The sequence below is a fragment of the Opisthorchis viverrini genome, assembly GCF_000715545.1.
Source record: "Opisthorchis viverrini unplaced genomic scaffold opera_v5_345, whole genome shotgun sequence".
In the NCBI taxonomy this organism is placed as follows: Eukaryota; Metazoa; Platyhelminthes; class Trematoda; order Opisthorchiida; family Opisthorchiidae; genus Opisthorchis; species Opisthorchis viverrini.
The window spans coordinates 197,310-213,493 of NW_008752001.1; the positions used below are offsets into that span (position 1 = coordinate 197,310).

Genomic DNA, 16,184 nt, shown 5'->3' on the forward strand with positions numbered 1-16,184 from the left:
CCTGGCAGCATCCCAGCCCTCGTGCGACCTTCGGGTGCCATGGCAGTTAAACACTGAAAGGGTGCTACAGCTGAACGATATCATCTCAGTACCTGTGCGTTTTACGACCATCCAACATGCAGGTCACACAATACCTAGAGGTGCATTGGCAAAACTCTATTGGCTGTACCTTGCCCATAGCCTGACCAAAACATTTACAACGTGTTTTTTTCACTCCCGGCTGAATTAGACACGACGCTTACGAAGAAGTTCTAACATGCTTTGGTGCTTTCTAAATCAATTCATTTCTGTATCAGCTCTTGTACTAAAGGACGCTGAGCTTGTGAAAGTGTTGTGGAAAGTTTAAGGTCCAAACACAGCGTAGTGAAATAAGATGCTAGAATCCGATGATTCGGTTTCTTTGACCAAACTGTTTCAAGGATTTTGACAATCAGTTGGGTACGGACCAAGTGCAACGTCATTTGTGTTCATCATTGTCCTCTGATTGCTGCGTTCCTGAGACCATTTGACAGTCAGGTGCGACCGGCACGTATAAATGTGTTAGCCCTGTGCCCGTGTATTTTGGTTGGGGTGCGTTATTGTTGAGATTCCTTCTTGACTCATAGCCACTGTCCACCAAGGTATGAAGTAACTCCCCGCCAGATAGACATAATGCTGGCTCCAACACCACAGTCGACGCAATTCGGTTGTGTTTTGATCTTATTCAACTGGTATCTTCACGTGAGATCATCCCGAATAGAAGAATATGGCCACATCTGAACCTTGTCAACGGTCAAAACAAAGTTTTTACTGTGCAGCTGTGAAACATTATCAAACACATCAAACGTATGTGCGCTAATTTTGAGCTCATCTCACCAATATTCTTTATGTCACTTTATTTTGTGGTGCTTGGTTTGTCGTGACCTTTTTCTATGACCTCAGTTTGTCCCGTGAACGATATATTTGTATAGCGACCCATCCCGTACAACGTTTCCCCGCGATCCCTGTGAGATTGTGACGCCTTGTTTCACGTGGACCGAGTAACATCAAGTCAAACGAATTGAATCAGTGAGATTCCTCTTCAAATATGATGCCGGACAACTAGAGTGAATCCGCTCAGTATGAAGGGACGTGAACCACCTGGTTTTAATCTGTTCTGTTTGCCCTGACAACTGTCATTACGCATAGGATCTGAGTCAATATGCTGAGTGGTTCGGTTAAATTGGATTTATTTACAGTCCTCTGTGACCTTATTGAAGTAATCACTCGACCGTAACACAAGACCAGTCAATTGCTCACACGTATGACCCGACGCTAAAAAGCTGATGATGCTAAACTGGTTACGTGGTACAGGCCTAAAATTTCAAGTCAGTTCAATGCGGCTCTCTACTTTTATCGTTTGTTGGGCCTTGATCATTAATGCTGAATGAGTCGACTGCTCTGGTCGGAGTTCTTTTGGCAGAGGTTCGCCCAAATTACTATGTTGTGAAGCAGGCGATTGGAAGCAAACAACTGCTCCGCGATCGTCGCCTCACACCCAGATTACCGATATAATTTTCTACACTTTTTATCTCCACTTCTACGTTACATCAGACTGGATGGCCGTCAAATCAGTTGATCTGAACGAATATCGTATATGCCCTTGTTTGACACTTCAGCTTTACAGTTAATGTACTTTGTGAGCAATGAAGATAGCACAGATTGCAGGTAGAAATACTGTGTCAGTCTATGTCTTAGTCGTTGACACTTGGTTTATTTGTCATCCGTCATGTCGGAGAAGCGCTTGCACAGAAAGGCAAATCAAGCAGGTTTTGTGTAAACATTTCTGCAATAACAAAAGTAATAATTGCTAGACGGAGTGAACAATAGTTAGTCATTTCTTATCCAATCAGACATTTCAACGCGGTACGTATGCCTTGTATAGCGTAGTTTCTGGTCCATATCCAGTGAACTGCGTCAACCTATGGTTGATCTTGAATGCAGCTAATTTAAACAAACACGCGGTGGACGCATGATCCAATGAAAGGAAAGACGCGAAACTTAAGACTAGAACGCGAATGTAAGTGCATTATGGCCCCAAGAGCCGGAGATTCATTTCTCCGCTGTTACCCATAGCCAACCGATTAGCTCTCGTAATGGGAAGCAAACCAATCGAATGACGTTCAGATGTTTGCTTTGCGAGCGCGGTCCACGCAAGACGCTCACTTAAGAGTAGGCTGTCTAGTAGAACCAAAGCGTGGGGGTATGTGGTCACATCAGCCGACTTGCATTATCTCAGTGCGGCTGACTAACATCTGTCATCAATTGGGAACTGTTAATAGATAGCTTTTCTGGACGGAGGAAGGCAAGTAAGCTCTTGCTCGCTGAGTCAAGTGATGATGCGTACACTGTAGTGCCAAAAGCCGATTATTTAACTACCGGATTGATATTCTACTGAACTGTTCTCACAACAGTAGCAAAGGTACATCCACAGCGGTGTAGAGCACGTAACCATTCTGGACAAATCCGAGACACTGAGTGTTCATGCTGAACCCCAGTCAGGCTACCAGACTAACGTGGTTAGCGATGTCTATGAATTAGATCCGTGCTCCGCTTTGGCATTATTAATCCAATTAGAAAATGGTCACAAAACTATACATGCTTCATGAATGATGGTCAGGACATTGGAACAGGAAGTTTAATCCAGTCTCTGCTCAGTTCTGATAGATAGAAGTGTCTAGTCACAGGATTTTAAACAATGTACAAAACACTTTAGCATATCTGTAAGTTTAATGCAATTCAGGACTTCTATGGACATTCACAGAGTAAGCGGTGCGACAATATTGCAAACGTACTCCCGCAACGCTAGTCGGCGAAAGTCGCGCTTGCTTCGCGAGATTGCATTTTCTGCTATCCGAGAATGCCACACTGATCCAGATCGTTAGCCGAAGTTTGTCGCACACGTTCCTCTTTCGGGATAAACACTGACTCACGGAATCGCGTCTGCATAACACTCAATAAATGCAGCATACATGGGTGCGAATATTGAACCAAGTAAACGTTGGTTGGTGGGTTTACTGTGGGATAGGTTGGCTCTTCCTCCCTACCCCCAAAGAACCGATTGGATACACACCTCATAGAGATATTGAAGGATTTATTCCTTCCCCCCTCCCGTCGATAATTTGACCATTGATGAGTGGCTCGTCCTCTTTTTGAGAAGTGTTCTCATGATGGATCAGTGCAGAAATTTCGAGGGTAAACTTTTCATCGTAGCCTGTTGAAGTATTTCTAAATTCGGAATCACCACAAGCGACAGCAGTTTTGCGTGTTAATTATTTGCTAACGTAAGTGAAGATATACGGCCCAAATCTTCCTAAACTTACTCCCGCGCGACGTCTATGCGTGCGGCTATATCTAACTGCTGAAAAAAGCTCCTTATGATTGGCGAAAGGTACTTTTTAGTCTGGTCGCACTTTCCCAGAGTACACTCACTAGTGTCGGTACCCATTTGTTCCCTTAACATACAGTGTGGTTTACTTTTGTGGAGATTTTGTCCTGTAAGTGAAGCCAATCTATGCTGAAAGGCCGATAAGCACTGTACAGCTGTTTCATCCTTGTTGGGAATCGTCAGCAGTGCGCATCTCGCGAAACCACAGAGTTTAGAACCCGTGACCTTCTGGTCAGTGGTTGGAAACTTAACCGTTCGGCCACGAGCGGCCAATCAACAATGCGATTAACTAGCACCTCTCGTGGCCGAACGGGACGAACTCTCCACAATAAATCCCAAATCTCCTCATACTACCAACAATTGTGGTTTATGTTGATCAATTTATGGTGTAGAATGCATCTGTCATTGGAATCCCTCAGCCGCTGTTGGACTGTGTGTGTGTGTGTGTGTGTGGAAGTACCACATAGAAATCTCAATGAGTGACGCGTAACGTTGCTTATGTGAATGCCACAATTTTGTCGGCCGTTAACCCCTACTTTGAACCTTCAAGTGGATAAGCACGGTGCCAGTGTGTGGCGACAAAACGAAGCACTATTTTGTATGGCCCCATTGTCATGTGGATCCAAGTACGCCTTTCCCTTGTTCGTGGTTGATCACCTCACTTACAAACAACAGACCCATCACACCAATTCCTTGGGCTTCCATGTCCTAGGACCGGGTAGACGGATCTAATTAAACAACTTGTTCATTGTCCTGAGCGTCACTCTGGAAGCTCGAGCGGTCGCGTGGCTATCTCATTATTGAATTGGGAGTTAGGGGGCTGCTTTTTCATTGATAAAACGCAGTACATGTGTGATCCACATAGCCGCTGCTAACCAAAAAATCGTCACTGAAGACATTCACATTCACGCCATTCGTGCAATTCGACGGAGGTTCAGTTCACATGCTCAGTGTGTCCGGTTTGTCCAGCACGGTCACGTGCTTTCCTGTTTCTGAAGGAAGATGCAGAGACGTCCACGATGTTCACGACTATGAACCACCATACCTTGTTGTTCTTTGGGCACGAAACATCCGTAAAATCATTATTCGGGCCCTTTCTTCCCACCACCACCACTTGTGATGCGGAAAACTACTGCCGTTGCAACTCGTACGAGTTTCCATTTTCCTGCGAGCCTACTGGCACTGGAAGTCTGTGTGCAGTTTGTTTGACCTCAGCCCTCCATTTTGAAGTGCCACGGATCTTAATTCACATCCACTCTGCACGCATGACATAATGTCGGTATTCATGTCGCTTAGTTGGTAGTCCAATCGTTCACCGAGCATAGGTGTTGGGCGTTCAGAGTTCAAACACCTGAATGGCCAAGAATATTCACTATTGATGAAGTTCAAGGACAGCAAAATCCGAGTTTAGTGCTCTCCCTATATTGTGAACCAACCAGATCAGTAGGAAGGTTATTCAAACGGGGTTAACGTGCCGACAAACTATCCGGTTGTCTGTGGAACGGCCATCTGTTTACTCACATGGTTCCGACCTATTCCACGGCTGGTGACGCATTTCATTAGAAAGCCCTCTTACATCATGCCTCTCCAAAACACTGGGCTACCGGGTTTCCAATATCTCACGCATTTCGAACCCCAGCAACACAAGAAACACAACCACTATCATCACCGAGCTCTGTATGCGCCACTGTCGGCTTTTCTCTCTCCTGCACCAATTAGATGCTGCTTTCACAAAGGGCATCGTGAGATGAAAACCCATGGTTCCCTTGATTACGCTTTGACTTAAACATTAGGATTAAGAACTCTGGAACCGCGGCTATCGCCGTGTTTTTCGCCGTTGGAGGCGATGACTGATGTGTGGCCACCCTGAACCCAAAGGCGCACACCTTCACGCTGCTGATTCCAAGCTGACAGAATCGAAAAAATATCATATTTCTGTGGAGTTTGGCGGAACCATAGTGCGTATGCTGACAGGTCTCTTCATGGCCTGTATCGAAAAACGGACACTAGGAAACTTGAAGCTGCGTGTTTCGTGTTCGCCCAACTGACGATATTCAGCATGCTGTTTCATCGTGGTTCAACTGATTTGTCTTCTTTCAGGCAGATGGTTTGTTCGATGTGCTGTGGACAGTGCATAGGACTGCACCACAGGTTTTTCTTGAGAGAACACCCTTCAGTGTTTTCGGTTTCGTGAATACCGTGCCTTTCTGCCGCGCCCAAAAGAAACCATTGAATGCGTTCCCACTTTTATTCTTCAACACACCTTATCAAACGACTTGCCGGACAAATCACGTATTCAAACTTTCACATTTAACATGTTCATCTGTTTGTCGTCCGACAGTAATTCACGTACCCTCTAACCACCATTTGTATGTACACGTTATCCCCGTAACCCCATCACCTCTTATCAACCGGGTACCGTCTTCCAATACACTAACCATGGTCCAAACTTCGCGCGAACCTGTTTTTGCCACTAGTCACCCGCGTATTCCGTTCCTGTTCTTGCGCGAACCCCGCCACTGCTTTCAGATTCTAGACGTGAGTCGTCTCGCAGTGGTCCATTAGTAATGCGAGGGGTTCCTCAGTCCGTAGATTACCTCTCACAATCAACTAGCGAAAATATGTTTGTCTCCTTCCTTCATCTCTAGTGTTTGTAACACAAAACAAATCTGGTACCTGAGGTTGAATTCAAGCTTTTCCCCTCACCTTTCTGTTGGGACCAGTTAGGTTCTGTTCGGGAGTTTTCCGGCCTAGCCTACACATGTAATGAGCTAGTGTGGTTTTTTTTTACTCAGGCATGTCAGCCATGAAACAAGCCTCGTCCAAGCGCGCTGCACCACCCGGTCGCCTACCTACCATTCGGTCCAGTGATGGTAAGCTCTCAAAGTCTATATTTTGTGATCTTGCGTACTCAGCGAAATGCCCATGCAGACATTTCACAGGGGGCCAGTGATCTCGGGCTGAAACCCTACCATTCCCTTTGTGTACCCTCCGTCTTAGTCCACACACACTGCATGTTTGTCATGTTGTGGGATCGGCACCGTAATTGGTTGTGCTTTCTCTTACCTGTCTGTTTTATGTTTGTCTGTCTACCTCTCTCTCTACACCGCTCGATGGTTGGTGCAGCTCTCAGTGACATGAGTTGGCTACTGGTGTGTCATGGCTGTGTTGACCGTAAACACTATCCCTATTCGCATGCTTACCAGTCTGAAACCGCATTGTACCTCGGTAGGTTGGTTTGTGTTCGCTTAGTGCTGTTGATTGTCGGGATTTTACCATTGTACATGATATCGGCAGTCTCGGGGTTCCCGTAACTAACTGTGGTCTTTGGTTCATATAGAAAACAGCCGCAATTCTCCTACTGTTTTCAATCATACGTTTTGTCAAAAGAGACATGAAGGCTAAGATACACTGAGGTTATCACACTCAGTAGCAATACTGATCAGTGGTTCGCACATTCATTCGTGTGTTGTCGATAGCTTCGATCCGTATTGCTCATTGTGGTTGCCGCCGCCACCTTAGTGTTGGACCACACTATCCCACTTCTGCGGGAGGACAAAGGTGACATCCTCTAGCACAACTCATCCTGGCGTCTTTCTGGCTGCAGTGCTTATAATTTTCCCATCCAAATTTGCCACACCCATTGATCGCGGTGGTTTTAACCTCATTCATTTTCACTGTACTGTAACGTTGGTTCTATTGTAGCTGGTTAATGTGCTGCAATACGTCTCCTCAACTCGACTATTGGTTCTTCCGATTTGAGTGGCTTCTGTCGGTTGTTTTGATCCATTCTGTTTGGAGTGTCAATGTTTTAAAACCGATATTTCTCATCTTTTACTTCTTATACGTAAACCTCATACCCCAAACGACTGTCAGTACATTCATTTCTGACGAGTTACATTCCTGGGCACATTCATAACTAACCTGACAAAGCTTGTGATAGCTCAGTGGTTAAGGTGTGAACTTACTGACCACAAGGTTCGGCATCTCCACTGTTCCTGCCCAGGCTTAAACAACCTGACGGTATCCCAGCCCTCTCACCTCTTTCCGGTTGCACGTCAGCTAAGCACTGAAAGGGTATTACAGCTGGACAGTTTTTTTTAGAAAATATGAACCTGAGAGTATGCGTCAAAACTATCCTTTTCCACCACAGTGAGTGGATTCTGATCGGATATTTTTCTCTCACTCTCTTTTTGCCTGACACAACTGCAGAAGAGGAAGAAGGGTAAGTCTATTTCCTTCTCCATTTTTCCATATGCTATTAGGAAATTTTGGTATGATTTCGTGTATAAATTGAATAGTTTTCATCAGGATGGTTTTGGATGGTAATTCGCAGATCCCTTCCTCCCGTGCAGGTATAGACGGTATAGGTCCCGAGACCGTTCCTGGAACAGCGTAGTTGCCAGTCGTCGCTGTTGTATGTTAGGGGCCATTCTGTGTGCCTCCTTATCTAGCTTGGCTATTCAATGCTTGCTACTCACCGTAAACACTTGGCAAGAGGTTATTGAGTGGCCGTCAAGTTTCCGCTAAGCACAATAAAGTGTCAGTCCTAACACTATGTCCTCTGGTTCACCACAACGGAGCTGTACAAGGCCGATGTGGTTTCGCTTACCCAGACAGCTTAGATACTGCCGAATTCACTGTAGCATGGGATCCATTATACCGTAAGCCGATAGTTTCCTCGGAATTTACGCCATTTTGCATGTGATTGATGGCTTGTTAACAGTCTACCTCAAACTTCATCCTCTCATTGAAATGTTACATCCAACCGTCTTTGGTGTGCAGCAGGTTTGCACCCAGATTCGTCTGAGGGAGTTGGCCTAAGGCTTCGGCTTTCTAGACCGTCAGCTGTCATCAACCGATTAGGGACATCAATACAGAGCAGCCGCCACCGAACCCATACTTTGCAGTTGACCTCATGATTTGCTGTCATTGGATCACACTGTGTCAACCGCATTGATTGGGTTAACTTTCTGTCCATCCGGAGCAGTCTAACCTCACTACTAAGTAAATTCAAAAGCTCTATCCAGATGACTTAGTGGTTAGAGCGCGAAGTTACTGACCGGAAGGTCCGTGGTTCGAACCCGGTTTCTGCCTCTCGACTCTCCCTGTCTAGGCTTGGGCAACACGATAGTATCCCAGCTCTCATGCTTCCTTCGTGTGGCCCCGGAAAGGGTGTTACAGCTGAACGATTTACGAATACCCAGAATCAGGAGCTAGTCACACACGGACAGCTGACATCGGTTAGCCCAGTCTCAGTCTGCTTACCTACCACCAACCATTAGTCATAGCAGCGAGAAAATCAGGCATCGATATCTCTTCACGAGACAGGCTTTCGAGCCTCAGCTCATAGGCCATCGGTCGATCAACTAGTGATCCTACGCGAATTACGAGGTGGATGTTACTAGACTTCGCACAAACTCCTCTGATGTGGCAATACTGATTTCACCATAACTACACGCACATTGGTATACAACTTATGAAACAGAAACATTTCGACAGTACGAGTGGCGCGTCAGGTTTCCGTTTGTCTTATTACTGGGAGTAGGGTCGCTTGAGCGGATGACCACATATGACCAAATACAGCACGTGACTTGCGTCATTGGAGTGTATTTAAATGGTCATCAATGTGGTTGAAACTTTCGCTTCTACTGAATACTCGAGTTCTTTTTTAAGCCGCGGCGCATTGTAAATCGATACATTTCTTTAGGTAGTCGATAGAAATCTGTTCATCGAAGTGTGTTTTTTAGGAAGAATTCGAAGGCCCAAATGCTCCTGTTCCTGTCGAATGGAATTCTTTCATAAACTATGGGGTGAAACTGGATGGCGGTCTAGTCCTCGTGGGGTCTAGTGATACAGATATCGAAAAACTTTCGTAGACTGTGGTTAACTCGGAGAGTATTTCACGAGAAATGCCTTCTCAAAAATCATGCACTGGGTGGGTGCAAGTTGGCTGGAAAAGGTGCTTTAACAATGACGAGATCGCGTGGTTACCCAGCTCAACCAGCAGACTAACGATTTCCAGATTCTAAATGGCAAGCTGAATGACTGACGGGTATGCTCGGTGATTAGTGGTCACTGCCAAGGTTTTTTAGCATGGATCTTGGTATACCAAATGAGCGAAAAGTCATACTTCGCATTGGATTCCTTCAATAGCGTACTTATCAGTAGGCTGATGTCTATCTTAAAATAACGTATACCTTTCGTCGTCAAATTTTGCTCTGTACTCTGATAACACAATTTGATGTGATCCTACTATGCTGCATACATTTCCGCTTCAGACATTCTCGCCTTCCGGGCGTCACTCGTCCAGGTGAGTCACCTTGTTCTCACTCCTTGGCATCCACCACACTAAGTAGGGATAGTGTTTTTGTGTACTTTTTCCTTGCATTTTCTCACGCGTCGGAGAGAGAACGCCAAAAGTGGTCTTTCCGGAAGAGCAGCTGTTTCGGGGTTATTAGGTTACCCTACAAACTATATCTGTTTTCCCGTTGAAAAGTTTTTCGTAAGCTTCTGCATTGATGCGCCTAACCTACACCGGTATATTCGATAGGCTGAGATTTACATGATGAACAGTCTTTTGTGATAGAAAGACGCATGCACAAAGCTGTAGGCCTTCAGTGAGATCGGTGTGCTCAGTACCCGTGTGCACAGTACTTTCAAGTGAAGCTCCAACGCATGCAGCTGCTCTGTTATGCATTGTACTTGTGACGTGTTCTCAGTCGCCTCGAAGAATTTATCCCTTTTCGAAGGGAAAACTCTTCAGATGGCTTTCGAAAAGAGTCTTGATATCGGCTACCATAACTTGTCCACCTGACACGCCTGTTTTCAGTCGATAGTCGATTCTACTCTGGCGGCATCACTGGTTTACGTTACTTTCCTGTAAGACAGTGTTTACAAGTGTGACTTGTTGAAATTTCAAGTAAGATAAAGCGGGTTTCTGGGATACAGAACCCTGTCGAAGCGTATTCCATTTTTTTCATGGTACGCGGTACATCATCAGCTAGCCCCTGTTTCCGAATTCGTTTAGCGTAACGTGCTACGACAACCTTTCCTATACACACAAATACCGATGCCATTTTGCTCGCTCGATGGCAAGCACAACTTTGCTGATTCATTTGTCAGGGGTGGGTCTTAGATAAATTCAAGTCACTAAAATATCTTCGCCAGTTTTAGAGCTACTGATTGTTGTATAATCACATCAGTTACTTCTTTCATCTCACACCCCTCATCTCTTTTTCTCACTGTCCGACTGCCCGTAATGCACTGGACCACGCTCTCATTTGATCGGCGCTTTCCTCTCTTTCTTTTCTCTTTAACTGCCCTGCCTACCCTCGGGGTTCCGCGGGTGACTAATCCGGTCCGTTTCACAATTTAATGCTGCTTGTGTTTTCCCGTTTATTCGCTTATCGGCTCGTGTGCTCCGACCGATCCACCACCTAAACGCTTTGAAAAAATAACCCCTCGTTTGGGAGCTAAACCAACACTTGTTCTTTTTGGCATAAACTCCTCTTTCACCCATCCGCGTGTGGTGTTTCATGTGTCATCTCCGACCGCTTTTTTGTTCCGTTCGCTTCTGATCGTGACTGGTCGGTATTTGTGTCTTTATGGTTCGCCAATGCTGAAGCTGTGCTGTCCTCATCCACTAGCAGAAACGGATCAACTCAGTCGGTCTTCTACCCTTCGAGCACAACTGAATCGAATTCGCTCCTCATTCCAAGCTCTCTTGTGTGGAACCGTCCCGCGTCAGTCGAGATCAGTTTCCCCCCAGCGTCACAAGTGCGAAGCGGACACTACGGGGCCGACACGGTTTCTCATCCAAGTCCAGAATTCGATGATTCAACTGGAGGTACAATGGGACCAAATCGTCACGGTCAACAAGAATATCACGAACTGTCGACGGCGCGTCGGCACGGTAGTTCGTGCGAACTCAGTTTGCGGTCCGGCACAGTTCAATACCCTTCCCTGCCGCCTAACACTGACAGAAGATCAACTAGGAGGCGAAATAGCTCTAATCGACTCACCGAGTATCAGCGAAACGCTCGATCGCACACCCAGCTCAACCAGTGTTCGCGAACAAGAGGACAACACTCTGGACGAATTCCAACTCACTTGCTGAGCGAACTAATCCCAGACCTCAATCTGTCTTCAAGCTATTTAAGTGTGGCCAGTGTACTAACTACATCATCCGAAAGCGATGGTGGTGATCGTCAGCGTGCTTCCAGATCATCCGTACATTCACATTTAGGCGAACCTACCCTCGTCACTGGCCGTTGTATCGTCACTCCCGAATATCCCCGAGTCGTCTACATATCTGATTCTAATTCAAAAGTAAATGTTGCTGTCGACCCCCAAAAACCACCAGTACCGTGCACTAACCACCGAACCCACACCACAGGGTCCCCAAATCAGGAGTCGCGACAGGTGGTGAATGGAGTACCCAAAACTGAGTCTCATAATCGCTATGCGAAGCGGACTGAAACGGTCCGTCGGACTCCTGCGAAAATGGTCTTCGATTCCTTACCGGCATCATTGACCAAACGACGCCTACCCGTAGACAGATCACTGGGTGTGCAAGGAAATGAGATGCCCGCGATACCTGCGTCGAAAAGTTATTCAGGGTTAACGGGTGCGGATTCACTGGAGTACTTCATGCAAGACGCTGTCCTTCGTTTCCGCGAAACGGCTTATGACCCTTACGGGTTGGCTCGGAAGAATCTGTTAAATCAACTCAACACAACCAGAGCGGCCTCCGCGACGTGTGTGAATAGAAATTCGGCCGACTCAATGTCCTCCTCGGGGAGGTGTTCCCTAATGTCAGCACAGAGCACATCACGTGTACAGGCTTTGGATCGAAGGCGCAGACGTCTATCCAGACGTGAAATCCAGACGAACTCGTCCGGTGCGGCCTAGCGTCGTTCTGGAGCTGTAGATTCGAATCTCTTCGAAACTAGTACAATGACCCGCTCTGTCTTATTCGTCTTGTGGAACAGCTTAAACTGCTCTTGGTGAGCCCAACACGTTTCATGGTTACCCCGCTCCTCACTCACACTCACAAATTTGCCTGCATGTGTGGCTGTGTGTTTGCAGTGTATAAATTTGGTGAGTGTAATACCGCTTAATCTAACCCTCGGTTGCAAAATGTTTACATCCTCCGGTCAACCCAGTCCATCTATATCACGTTTTCTGCCCATATACCCCCTCGAGTTTACGCGGATCAGTCAGCCAGGCTGTCGGCATCAAATAGGAATAACTCTCAGCGTATTCGGCCAACCAGGGTGTTGAAACACACTACTACGGCCAAATCAAGTTAGTTGTGAAACGGAACAATCTATGGGGAAAAAGCCCCCTTAGTATTCGGCTATTGAAATTGTTATATCTGACTGCTGTCCCCGCCCCACTGCCTAGTGCCGGAAAAAGACTCACCGACAAGGAACACAACAGCTTTATTGCGAATAAGCGAGTGCGAAAGTACAACGGCCTCACGCTATTTTATTATTGTCTGGCCTTGATCTAACGCTGTCTGACCGGTGTCGCAGTAGGTTCCGGGCATTCTGTGGTTCGCGCTGTCTGACCGGTGTCTTGTGGAGTTGAGAGTCGCAGTAGGTTCCGGGCATTCTGTGGTTACTTTCAGGAATCTGACCTTCCTCATAGAAATACATCGTTCTGACAAAGTTTTCGAAAAGTTCCCATCTATTTGTACCGTTCCGCCGTGATTTTCGCGTTTTACTCCGCGCTAGTGTAAAAGCTGCTACACAGTCATCCTGCTGTAAAACTCTTTAAGCGCTTCAGACGTGGTACCCAAGTCTAGACTGAACGATTCAATTCAGTAAATGAATAGACACGATTTTTTGATTGCGCTGTGTGCACGGACACGTTATCTTGATTAAAATCATGCCTCCGTCTGAACATACAACAACAACTGAGAGGGGGTAGTTACTGGTGTCCTTCTTTGCGAACCCGTCACCTGTTTACTTCTACGAAATCACTCCTCAACCACTACAGAACCACCATTCTGACTTCGGCCACTGTATACAGTTCATATTCTTTCCTGGGGTCATACTTATAAACATCTGGACAGTCCAGATTAAACTTTGTCTCGATCAAACTCCCACTGGCCACAGTCTTCTGTTCAGCTTGGTCTCTTGTTTATATAGACTGTGTTCACTAACCAACGTTACTTACGACCGCTTGTGTGAGATATATCCCTGAAACTTTAAACTCACCGTTTAAAAGGATTCGTTCCTGTTCCACCACTGTTTTACAGATATTATATCCAAGCTACCACCCTAACTCGTTTGGACTGGACTAGCGTTCTGTACTGCAAATGATATTCCTACAGGTTTCCCGTTCAGTCTCGAAGGTTCACACGTGTTCAGCGGCCTGGTTAAACTCATTACAGGTTTGAGAGGCCCTAAGTTGAGGAGATCTATGATGTTTACTGCACACCACATAGATAGCTATTGGGCTCTTTGTATTTTACTAATCTCTATTCTTTTTCACGAGATTAGTCTGGTGTGTTCCGCCGCGCCGGAATCCAGTATTTACCTGGAAGTCGTGCTAGCTTCCGCAGGAATTCCTCACTGGTGGATATTTTGGTTTGTCTCTCCCCCTCACACTTCCTAACCCGAGTACGCTCATCCAAACGTCGCTAACTGCCCGGATACCATACAATCCTGCGGTGATTGGTAGCCTATCTTGTGATTCTTTTCCGCCGAATAATGCGTGCAGGCTTTTTGGGGGTGGCTTACCGCCATCCATTCAGTTTTGACCGTGCTTATTTTCCTTCCAAATCGCTTCTTTTGTAGTTACGTTTTCTCCACGACACAAATGAAAGCGCTGAAGCCGCTGGGAACAAAATCGCGTTCTCCGTCTATGTGTAAGTGTGGCAATCGTTCAAACCGGCCGATTCGACTGGATGATCTCTTCTACCATTCCGTTAAGGACATTCTTTAGATAGAAGACCGTTCGCCTATTCGTTTTGTCCTTCAGGCTGCTTCGTTCTGTTCCCCTACATGTTTCGTGATCTTCTGAGCAGCCATTTCATGCCGTCAGCTTGTCTGAGCCTTTTGGCTCTTTGGCATTTCGGTTCCTCCACCCCCCTCTGGTTATTCACATCCGTTGTGTTTTGTTCTTTCTCATATCCTGTGGATCGGTTAAAACTTGACGCGTGCACACGCACATAATTCCTGGTGGCTGGTTTGCTTCTATTCTCTGTACACATTCCCGTTGACGATCTGGTGATGCTGTTTTTTTGTATTTGCTTTTCTTCCTGGTGGTCCCACTATTAGCGCCCCCATTCTCACCGCTACTCTTCGGGACGGTATCCTATAGTCAACTCGTTTCCAATATAACTTGTTCAATACGTGATGGACCCGAGTACACACACACAGTTTGCTGACCGTCAGGTCGCTTCAGTTCCAGTTGTCTTTCAGTCTGGTCTGTGCAAATTATATCTTGCCCGGATCCCCTCAACTGACTATGCAATCGTATGTAGCAAAACCTTCATCTCAGCCCTTTTGGTCTTTCGTTCGTATGAGCTCTCTCGCTCTCCCAATCCCATATCTCATTTATTTGTGTTTCGGCTCGTAACTGACACCTTGAAACAGCACCGCCAGGCGCTTCAGTTCCAGTTGTCTTTCAGTCTGGTCTGTGCAAATTATATCTTGCCCGGATCCCATCAACTGACTATGCAATCGTATGTAGCAAAACCTTCATCTCAGCCCTTTTGGTCTTTCGTTCGTATGAGCTCTCTCGCTCTCCCAGTCCCACATCTCATTTATTTGTGTTTCGGCTCGTAACTGACACCTTGAAACAGCAATAACGTGAGAATGTATGTTCTTGATCCAAAGGTCGTTTGCATGTATGCGGCTAATGTTGGATACAAATTCACCGGAATGTGTTCTCCCTGTTGCTGCTGCTGCTTTTTGTCCAATTTCCACTTGTTATCTTTTGCGAATAGTTAGTCAAATGGAAAATACACCCATTTAAAAAGCTCAGATTTATCAACTTCTATTCCTCGTTCATTGTGTTTAAGTTCAACAACTGATCCTCGCGCACACAGGGTTATTATCCACCCCTTCCTTACTTTGTAACATATATTTCTCCACCATCCCTTCTGTGCACCTTACTTATCACGCGCGAAAAATTGGGTTAATTTGAGTGGTACTCATCATGCACCAGCATGCGATTACCGCTTTACTTATCTCCCCAACAGTTTGGCCTATATTCATTTTGTTTCATTTCTGGGGAAAACGGAATGATTTGGGTTGTTGCCCGGACAAAAGCAATGGCTTTCTGAAAGAAAGCAAAGCACGATATTTGGTTGACTTTGATATGTTATCTTTCCTCTCATCGCCACCTTAATTCTGTTACAAGTCTATCCTTAATGCCACTTTCTCTCTGTTGCCGCCACTATTACTACTACTTATTTTCCGCCGGTCATCCAATATTGGAATAAAATTTTGTGTTTTCCAAAGCATGCCTTGTATCGCACCGAATCATTTAGGAGACATTCCGCTATATGAAGAACCTTGGTTACTAATCTGCCGTTTGGAAATCTTTACTCTCACTTTTCTAAAACACCAGCTAGGTTGAAATTCTCGGTCAGTGTGTGCGAGTGCGCACGAATGTCGTCCACAAGAAGAGCTGTGAAGTGGTCCGAGGTTCAAGGCAGACGCATCCGATCCTGCCATAGCTCCATGCTGGGATTTGAGGCGGCAACGGGATTGGATGTCACATGATGGCCAGTAGTGCCCCAGGCCCCGTGACACCGAGT

At 46.0% G+C, this 16,184-nt stretch overlaps 1 protein-coding gene across 1 annotated transcript in view; it reads left to right on the forward strand.

Moving 5' to 3' along the window:
- T265_10197 (hypothetical protein) overlaps window positions 1–15,861 on the forward strand; it is a gene marked incomplete at both ends in the record, with an annotated part of 85,534 nt that extends 69,673 nt beyond the window's left edge. Inside the window, 3 exons of the mRNA XM_009176497.1 lie at window positions 6,202–6,279; window positions 11,034–12,414; window positions 14,215–15,861. Coding sequence (XP_009174761.1) covers window positions 6,202–6,279; window positions 11,034–12,319 — 1,364 coding nt within the window. The remainder of the gene's footprint in view (window positions 1–6,201; window positions 6,280–11,033; window positions 12,415–14,214) is intronic.
- Window positions 15,862–16,184: the final 323 nt, after the last annotated feature.